The 10,330-nt window shown below is 52.0% G+C and overlaps 1 protein-coding gene across 2 annotated transcripts in view; it reads right to left on the reverse strand.

The window, feature by feature from the left end:
* Positions 1–10,330, reverse strand: part of CD247 (CD247 molecule) — an 86,506-nt gene that overhangs the window by 10,170 nt on the left and 66,006 nt on the right. For both annotated transcript variants that reach the window (XM_012657799.1, XM_012657798.1), the window contains exons 2-4: positions 3,026–3,129; positions 1,731–1,787; positions 973–1,053 (exon numbers count right to left, since the gene is read on the reverse strand). In XM_012657799.1, the coding sequence (XP_012513253.1) occupies positions 973–1,053; positions 1,731–1,787; positions 3,026–3,129 (242 nt within the window). The remainder of the gene's footprint in view (positions 1–972; positions 1,054–1,730; positions 1,788–3,025; positions 3,130–10,330) is intronic.

Consider the following 10,330-nt stretch of genomic DNA (forward strand, 5'->3'; position numbering starts at 1 on the left):
AGCCAAGGCAATCATGAGCAAAAAGAACAAAGCTGGAGGCATCACACTACCTGATTTCAAACTATACTACAAAGTGATAATAATTAAAATAGAATGGTAAAGGCATAAAAATACACACATTGACCAGTGGAACAGAACAGAGAGCCCAGAAAAGATCTCTCTACCTACAGTCAGTTGATCGTCAACAAAGGTGCCAAGAATATGCAATGGGAAATGGTCAGTCTCTTCAATAAATAGTGTTGGGACGACTGGATATACATATGCAAGAGAATGAAATTGGACCCTTATCTCATACCATACACAAAAATCAACTCAAAATTGATTATAAGGATTTAAACATAAGTCTTTCATTTGTATGTTTTTGTTTTGTTTTGTTTTTGAGACAGGGTCTTGCTCTGTTTCCCTGGCTGGAGTACAGTGGCGTCATCATAGCTCACTGCAATCTCAAACTCCTGGGCTCAAGCAATTCTCCTGCCTCAGCCGCCCAAGGAGCTGGGACTACAGGTGTGTGCCCCCATGCCCACCTACTAAATATAAGTCTTGAAGCTGTAAAACTACTAGAGGAAAACATGGGAAAGAGCCCCAGAGCCCATACCCTGACCATGCTCTGCAGGGGTACCCAGGACCCAGAACTCCCTGCCCAGTGGTCTTGGGCCCCTTCTTCACCTGGTCTGTTCTCCTAGGGCAGATGGTGCCACCAATGTGCATCTCAGGGTGGCCAAGGAGCAGTTTGAGGGGAGGTGGGTGGAGCTGAGACATGGGGGGGTGTCCACTTTCAGGCATGAGACCCCTCAAGATCCTGAATGGAACCAAGGAGGTAGGAAGAGAGGGCGGCAGCAGTGGGTCTCCACTTGTCCTCTTGCCCCAGGCCACGCACACGTTAGGGTGGAGTCCGGTTGCAGAGTGTGCGGGTGCTGAGAAGATCCCCCCTCACACACACACCACAGAGGCAGAGAGAGGGGGGTTCCCTACCTGCTTCCCTCCCATTTCAGGGTCCTGGCCCCGTCTCTTATCCAAAATGTCGTACTCCTCTCTTCGTCCTAGATTGAGCTCCTAAAAAAGACAGGAACATGTCAGGCACAGGAAAGGAACCTCAGGAGGATGGGGCCAGCTGGACGGGGGAGTTTGGTTTCGCTCTCCGTCCTGGCTCACAAAAAAGGGGCAGGGACTGAGGAGTGGGTGGTAACGGGTCCATCTGGATACCATCATCTCAGGGAACATCTCAGAGAACACGCGTCGCCATAACGGCGGACGGGATCTCAAAGCGCTTTTCTTACTGTAAGCAGGTCAGTCTAATGGGAGAAGTAACAACAGAGCACATAAAGCAGCTGAGGCTCAGAGAGGGTCATGGATTCGACCACAGTCCCGTTGCACGGGGAGTGTGAAATCGATTCTGAGACATTCCTTCTCCGCCCCTCCAGCCCTGGGCACAGTGCTGGGGGCTGGGGGCTCGTTAGTGGCAGGTGGTGCCCTGAGGGCCCCTAAGCGCCTTCCATCCATCAACCATTAAAGCGCGCGCGTGAGCCTCAGGGCACCCCCACCAGGCAGGTGCAAGCACTTTTCCCGTTTTACCGGGTAGAAAACTGAGGTTGAACAAGTTGCCGCCAGGTCAGAGAGCGGACAGCTTGAGGAGCAGACCCAAGACTGAGACTCCGGCCGGCGTGTTCCCCACGTCCCAGGAGAGGACTGCCCCTGCCTTCCACGTGGGTCTCCGGGAAAGGCTGACTTACGTTATAGAGCTGGTTCTGGCCCTGCTGGTGCTCGGGGACGGCAGCGCTCCTGCTGAACTGGAACACACGAGAGCACAGCGTTACTGCTGCGCGCGTGGGCAGGGCCCGCGGCGACCCTGGGGACAGCCCTGCTCCCGTCCTTGACAACCAACAGCGCATGCTCTGCCTGCGGGGGCCGAGCCCTTGCAAGGGCCAGGGGCGTGGCAGCCCCTTTTCTGAGCTCAACTGTCTTTTCTCCTCCCACCTGTGACAGGAGCATCCACGAGGCCGGCCCGGGGCCAGCTGGAGCGGATTCTCCCGGGCAAGCGCCCTTGCGCGTGCGCAGAGGTGCCGCGCTCGCGGCCGCGCTCCCGAGAGCCAGGGGATTCTCCAGGACTCTTCCTCCAGGGACTCTGAGGACAATCCAGGGTGGACCGCAGCCACAAAAGGTCCTGCCTCCTATCTTGACCCCTGGGGCAGGGTGCTTTCTGTGCACCGCTCGCCCAGCCCTCTGCCATTGCCCGGCGACACCCTCGACACCCGAGCCCGGGGAGTCTCGCGCGCGCTTAGTGTCCTGAGCATCCGCTGGAAGGTTACACATCCTCGCTGTGTTCGGTTCACGCCGCCCGAGCCGAGAGAAACTGCAAGATCTTACAGATTCGGAGTATTGGAAACAACCGTAGCAATCATCTAGGGCAGAGTTTTTAAACTCTAAAAAGTCAGTAAGATTCTGTTTTTTAAATAAAATCTTATGCCAAAGTTTAAAATTCAAAAGAGAAATGGGTTGGGGGCGCTCAAAGGATGACCGAAACTGGAGCCTCCCCGTCCCCCTAAATCCTTCCACAAGCTCTGTCCACACCATGCCCAGCCCCTCCAAGAAATGCAGAGTCTGTAAGGCACCAGGTGAAAACCTGTGCTCTGGGCCAACTCTCCAATTTACAGATGGGAAAACTGAGGTTTCAAGAGAAAGGCTGACATTAGCAGGTGGACAGCAGGACCTGGGAAAAGGCCACAGGTCCCCCACTTGCCTGCTCTTAATTGCCTGCATGTAAGCCCCTTTCTTGCCAGCAGTATCCCTGCCACTGTGATGGCACACATTTGTACATCTCCTCACCGAGACACCCAGCACCAGGCTCTCCCTCTCCCACTGCCTGGCTCAGCCACATATACACCCCCACCGCCTCCTTAGCCTGCCCAATACTTGGCCCGTCCGTGCTTTGCCCATGAATACTAAGCCCCAGGTACCACCCTAGCCTGCAACTTCCAAGACCAAGGCCGGTCTGAACATCCTCCTCCCTGAGCCCAGTGGTACCCACCTTTGCTCTCAGGAACAGAGCAGTGATAATGACGCCATAGATGAAGAGGATTCCGTCCAGCAGGTAGCAGAGTTTGGGATCCAGCAGGCCAAAGCTCTGTGCCTCTGTACCAAGAGACAAAGCTGGTCAGCCAGGCCCAGGGTGACAAGAACATGTCCCCACCACCCCAGGATGGCCAAAGAAATCATGACAAGGAGACTAGATCCAATCCCTATACGTCAGCCTGATCACAACCCTCCTCCCTCCCGCCTCGACTAGCTCCTGGAAAAACCTAGCCTGCCCCAAGGCAGATGTGGTGCTTGATGGGGTCACGGAGCCTGGGGAGATGGGAGGGGAAGTAGGAAGGTGAAACTGTTCCCACGACCCCTGTGCACAGGACTTCCGCCTCCGGGGGCATGGGAGCCCAGCTGTGTGTGAGCCCCTGTGTGAACCAGGAACTCTGGAAGCCTCGGGAAGATGCCCAGGTCTGGACAAATGGCACCACCTGGACTAGGGTGTGTGGCCCCTGAGGGCCTCCCACAGGCAGAGAACAGGGCTCCGCAGGGCTGGCAAGGGTGGGGCTCAGAGACTTAGTGGTACTATCTATTAATTAGGACAGTAAGAATTTGCATTAACTCCCCCAAAACTCTCTGCTTACTCAGCACCAGGCACTATCCCACACCGGACAGTGGCGTCTGGTGCTTGGCTTCCCTCCCCAGCCCCAAAGGGTCTCACGGGCAAGGCACAGAGGCACCTTCAGTGATCCCAGCCCCTCCTGGGCCTGGCATCTCCCTGCCCACCAGTCCTTGCTCCGTGGCCTCAGCCTCCTCTGTCTCCTTTCCCAGACTATTAGCCGCTTGCCTTCGCACACACTGTTCCCTCTTCACATTCCCTCCTTTTCTCTCCCCGCAGCCCTGCCAGCTGTTAAAATCGAATGCGTCCTACAAAACGCAGCTCAGAGTTCCCCTCTCCACCCCAAATTTCCAAGGGGTCCCCTAACCCCTGCGGCCATTTTAACCTTTGTCAAACTGTAGTTAATGCACATTTAGTTGGCACTGGCATTGGCGTAAAATGCGTTGGGGAACCAGGTGCAGCAAATATTCCAGTTAAATAAAAGCATTTTTATTTGAAAGATCACTGCACTGTGAGTGAGGAGATGCAGGTTTTAGTCTTGACTATATTTCCTACTAGGTAGGTGTGCAGCAACTCAATTTGTAAAACGGGGGCGTAGTATCAGTCTTGCTCCTCCCCTGCACGGCCACCAGGAGAGCAGAGGTCCCAGGCCAGCGTGGGTGTCTCCCGAGGCCAGGGCGCCCCCTGGTGGCTTCCTGCGGGCCTATTCCAGGGCAGAGGAGTGGACATTGTACGCTTGAGTGCTGTCATAGCCCGACCAGCTGTGTGACTTGAGCCAAGTTATTTACCCTCTTTCAGCTGCCTCTTCTGTTAAACAGTGAAAACTGTTACATTTCATCAATGTTTACTCTGTGCCAGACACTGCCTGAAATGTAATCATTTTCAGATCCTCCTCTAGCAGCACACGGAAACTGAGGCACCGAGGACTTCAGGTGAGAACACACAGAAAGCACAAGGCAGCCCAGGACTGAGCCCGGGCAGTGTCTCCAAACCCCGTCCCTGCCCCTGCTTTGGATTCTCCCACAAGCCACAGAAACAGGTGATTCAAGGCTGCCCCCTGCGTCCCCACCCACACCGCCCCGAATCCCTCTGTCCTCAAGCCTTTGACTCCAACCCCAATTCGGGACCCCTCCTGGCCCCAGGCAGCTGACCTCTGTATAAACTTCCCACAGATCCTGCTCAGAGACCACTGATGACCCAGCCACTGGAGGACAGTCCAAACTGCCGTCCAGCCTTGTTAGGGCTCTGCCTTGCCAAGCCCAGCCTGAAAGGGCCACGCCTTTCCGCCACCGTGTTCCCCTTGTTCCCGTCTTTCACATTCCATTCTTCCTTGAACACACCTGTACTTTCCTCCCTCCCTGCTGTTTTGAGCTGGTTCCTCTCCCAGGACTGCCCTTGCTAGCTGCACCCTCCCTCAACACCTGTCGAAATCAGACTCTGTCCCACCACCTGGGCCCCTAGGGAAATTCAGCGTGCGGATGTACGTGCAAGAGCCTGCATCCCACCCAGCACTCTCCAAACATAACTCATCAGGACTCTGAGAGGCCCCTGCAGCTAGGCCACGAGCACTTGAGACCGATGGCTGCCTCTTCTGCATGTTTGCCTCTTCCTCCACCCCTGTCAGAGTGAAGGGCGCACCAAGGACAATCGTTTGATGCCATGAGGTTTTTCAGGGCTGAGTTCCAGCAGTGAGGGAGGTGTGCCTGCCCTCGGGCCCTGAGGGAGGGCTGCAAGTCCCCATGACCCAAGGCAGAGTCTAAAGGCCTCTGGGAGACAAGCCAGCCCCTCTTGAAGGCCACCAAAGCTGCGGTGATTTTTCCTGGAGAGGAAAAATGGCAGTGGCGATTTACGGGGCTGGTTGAGACTTGGAAAAAAAGCTGGAAGAAAATCACTCAGCTGCCTGTCGCAGAAAATGAGAACAGAAAAATTACTAGGCAGTAAATTTAGCACCAATAAGAAGAAATATTTCTTCGTGTTGTGCAGAGTCAGCACGGTGGGGGGCAGGGGAATTGGGCGCCTCCCTGGAGAAAAGTAATAGGGACAAGTTTTCTTTCTTTCTTTTTAAGAGCAGCAGGATTTTACGACCAATGACGAGAGTGCTGTGTGTGCTTGGGCAGAGGAGAGCATATGAACCCCAGCACACTTCCCCGGGCAGGACCTTCCCTCTCCTCAGTCCTGCTGTGCCTGGCTGGGAGGGATGGGCCTGAGGAAGGCCCAGAAAGCTCCACGCAGCAGCCCAAGACCCAATTCGATGACATGACTGATTAAATATTCACTGGGCATCTGCTCTGTGCCAGGGGCTGTTGGAATAGAAATCGCCCAGGATTGGTGCCGATGGGTTCTGGTACTTCCCCTGCCACTTACTAGCTGAGTGGTCTTGGACAAGTCAACTCACCTCTCTGGGCCTCAGTTTCTTCATCTATGAAATGGAGGGTAATCCTATCCACCTTAGGGTTGTGGTGAGAATCGAAGGAGATAATGCATTGGTAGGTGTTTTTGTAAATGACAGGGCTTCTATTTCCTCTATGAAGACGACAATGTCTAATGTTTGGGTAGGGTCTTCTGAGTCCCTGCCCTCGTGGGCTTAAGGTCACATACAGGGTACAGGGGCTTCCCTGGAGCCGCAGTTTTACAGGATTAAATATGATTAACTCTTATGGGGTGAGGATCAAATAAGATAATTTGACGGGGTGAAGGACCCCACAAGGATATGTGCTCCATGATGTTAGCTATTGTCACGATTTTTACTTTAAGCACGTGCGCATAAGCTGGCACCTTCCTGCCTTGTAGCGGGATACCTGGAATAGATCAGATGAGACGCCCAGAGGAGGCTCCGGGGGCAGCCAGAGCTGATCACAAAGTATCCAGCTATGTGGTTCGTAGCGTCTAAAAATGTTATGAGTCTAGTTAGTGAGAGTGAGCCTAGATAGCTCTATACAGCCTTTCGCCATCTGCATAAAAGCCCCGAGTGGGGGAAGTTTCACGGTACTGAGCATTAACAGGAAGATTCTGAGGCCCCAGTGGGCAGCCTGGGGGAGGCGCCCATCCTTGTAGAATCTGATTTCTCCCAGTGAAATTTATTTGAATTGTATCATCTGCCTCCGAGCCAGATTGTCAGCTTCTGCGAACAGGATTATTAGGTCTTAATCAACTTGGTTCTTCCACAGCCCGAAGCTGCAAACACACTGGTGCCCATCTCTGCCTCCAGCCAGCCTCGTCCCCCAGCAAATCCTGTTGAGGAGCTGGCATCCGCTGGCCACCCTCACATCCAGTTAGTGAGGATACCTCTTCCTCGAACCACAGTTTGTACTTTTGAAATTCCTGTGCCTGATCAGGTTTGATTCCCGTGAGGGGTAAGTAGGGGGCTATTATTGGACCCAGTACATAGGTTGATAAACTGAGACCAGAGGAAGCAACTTCTCCAAAGGACACCTGCAGGACACAAAACTGGATGGGATTACTGGGTCTCCTGACTCCAGGTACTTTTCTTAGCCCTTTGCCTTAGGTGACCTGACCTGTGGGCACGGCACCCAGAGTTCTCACCCACCTCTGAGCTCACAGCCCCTTGCCGTCTGCCTGCCTTTGACACTTGGTCACAGCAGCCTGTGAACGTTTCACGTCCTGGAGTTCCCCCCACCAACGGGCTCTGCAAAGCACAGATGGTGCATTTTGGTTTCACTTACTCGTTTCCCCTCCTCACCTCGCACATCATAGGCCCTTTGAGAAGAGGAAGGGACATAGACCTTCGAGCCACAAAGACTCAAAGGTTCAAATTTGGAATCTGCCTCTTACTGGGTTAGTGTTCTGGAACAGCTTCAGTCCCGCACTGCAAAAGGAGTTTAATGAGACAGACTGCACGGGGTGGCGGTGCACAGCAGATGCCATGAAGTGTGAGGGGAGGTGCCCTGCACAGTGGCCGTGCTGAGCCCACGGGTCTCGAGTGGCCTTTGCCACAGTAGAGGCTCTGCAGGTACAAGCGGCAGCAGGAGTAGACAGGTCCTCCCACCTCTTCTTGCCAGGGTTGGGGACAGAACCTGGGCAGGTTCCCCAGCTCAGGAAGGGCATGCCCACCCTTCAGGGGTGTGTGAGGATAAAATCAGATAACGAACAGGTATAAAGTGCCCGGCATGCAGCAGGAGCTCCGTAGTGTGTGGACAGTCTGAGAACTCCTCGCTCCACAAAGTGATAATGATGTGACTTACATTTGCACTCAGCATACAGTTTAGAGAACTCCCCGCCCTTTCGTCATCTGGTTTAATCCTCAGAACAACCTTCTATGCTAAGGGCAGAAATAGTATCAATTTTGCAGATAAGGAAATTGAGGCTCCAATAGATCACACAGCTAGAAACGTCCTGAGTGCATCCGACGCAAAGTCCCTGCTCTCTCCACCTTATCCCAGTGCCTCTGGGATTCCCCTCATCCAGAGAGCTTCCCACCTTTTGCAGGAGTTTCTTCTTTAGCAGGTAACTTTGGCCTCTGTTTGAATACCTCGGGTGACAGGGAGCTCACCACCCACCTCTCCATCACTGGTGGAGAGCTCTCATTTTCAGTCTTTTAAAAATAATTTTGATGCTAGTTCTGCCTTCAGAAGCACAAATTACACGAATCCTCCAAATTCTTTAGGGTAGCCTTCCCAATCCCCTGTCCAGCTTGTCTCCACTTTAATAGGAAGCACTTTAGCACCGCAGGTAAGAACAAACCCTGTGAAGGTACCAACTTGAGTCCAAGTCCTGGGTCTGTTGCTGTGTGATCATGGCGTAACCGTAGCCACGTCCCAGGGTGTGAGACACTTAAATGGGATGGGTTTGGCACCTGGTAAGTGCTCAGTTCGTAGGAGCTAATGGAATCAGTATTAATCACAGTAGCCCGTGATCCAGGTGGGAGTGACCAGCTTCCAAGTCCCCTGACTTTCCTCCCTTTGCATCTCCAACCCTGAGCCCAGCGTCCTGCCCCCAGGCTTAGACACAACTGGCGGTGACACTGCAGGCTAAGAATTTAGAAAACAGGAAGTCACGTGTCCTCAGGAAGGCAGTGGCAGGAACTATGGGGGGCCTGTGTCAGGCAGGGGGCTAGGTGTGATGCCAACCCATTGGCCACAGCCCCAGGGGCACCAGACCTCCCCCTCACGGGGCTGCTCCCTTTCATTGAGCAACTAACTTTCACTGCAGCAGGAAAGGTACAGGCTAGACACACAGCGTAATAGTTATAACCACTAGTTGAAGATTCATTCTGGGCCGGGAACCACATGTGAGTTTTTCCATTCAGTCTTCACAGTGACTCTGACTTCACAGCTGGGGAAACTGAGGCGCAGAGAGGTTACTAACGTGCCTCAGCTCTAGAGCCAGGGTTGAACCCAGGTGTGTCTGGATCCATCGTCCAGGTCTTAACCACCACTTGGCACTGCCCTTGGGCGACTTGCTGGTCCTCAGGGCTGGAGAGAGGAGTCCCCACAGGGCTGTGAACTCCTTCCTTCTCTGAGGATGGAAACTTTACAGCTGGTAATGTCTGGACTCTTCACTTGGCCTTCTTTCTTTGAGGGGACAGGGAGCCGAAAGGCCAAGGGGGTTAGCAGACAGAGACGGCCTGCTACCAGATGTGAGGCCAGGACCCACGCTGGCCAGGGCCCATAGCGGACGACCTACCTGGAGACACCCTAATCACCTTGACCTACAGAGCCGCTCTACCTAATTCCTTGGCATCATATAATGTCTTGCTACTCACTTTCATTTGCCAAAGCCTCCTCAACCCCCTCCTCAGTGCTGGATTTCAAACATTCATGTTTCGTTTGGTCATAATTACCTACAAATTATATGTTCCCACAGACAAGAGTTCCAAGGGAAGAGGGAAGAAAGGGACTGTGATTTCTTAGGGGTAGCAAGATTATGGACAAATGTTTCCCTTCTCGTATTATATTTTTGTTTCCATTAAAGTTGTCATAGTTCATGCAATACTTTGTGATCACTTTTTCTTTTTCTTTTCGACTAAATCAACTCACTATAAAAGTACAGAAAAGTGGGGAAAAAAATCAAAATCACTTATAATACCACTTTCAAACACAGCCGCTATTAATATGATGGCAGATTGCCTTCCAAAGTGTTTGTTATTTATAAATTGAATCATTTTATATCAAAATGTTTTCCCTGAAGAAACTTGTGTTTTTCAGTTCGTATTATAATTTAACATTTCATGTTAGTTATTTCCTATGTTCATATTTCATTTTACTTCATGATTTTATTGAATATCATTTTTAATGGTTGCCTAATAATCCTTCCACTATTTATTTAACCATTCCCCATTGATGGTCATTCGTTTCCAATTCTTCACCATTGTAAATAGTTCTGTGATGAACAGACTTGTTTCTAAAGCTTTTTACAGGTTTAGAATTCAATCAATAATCTTTGAAAAATGAAAGCTAAGACTAACAGTCTAAGAGAGAAATCAGTAAAAGATATAACTAGGTAATTCTCAGAGGAGGAAAACAAACTGCTTATAAACATATAAAAAGACACTCAATCTCACTACTGGTCAAGGAGATGAAAGTATAAAATGCCAAGAGATGGATCCTATTTTTCCTGGTGGTTTGGGAAAGTCTCCACTGTGAGGCTATGTAAAGGAAGGGCCCTCCTGGCAGAGAACCAGCAGGTGTCAAGGCCCTGTGGTGGACCCACACCTGCGCATGTGAACAGCAAGGA

This window comes from Propithecus coquereli, unplaced genomic scaffold, assembly GCF_000956105.1.
Source record: "Propithecus coquereli isolate 6110/MARCELLA unplaced genomic scaffold, Pcoq_1.0 Scaffold56, whole genome shotgun sequence".
Classification (NCBI taxonomy): Eukaryota; Metazoa; Chordata; class Mammalia; order Primates; family Indriidae; genus Propithecus; species Propithecus coquereli.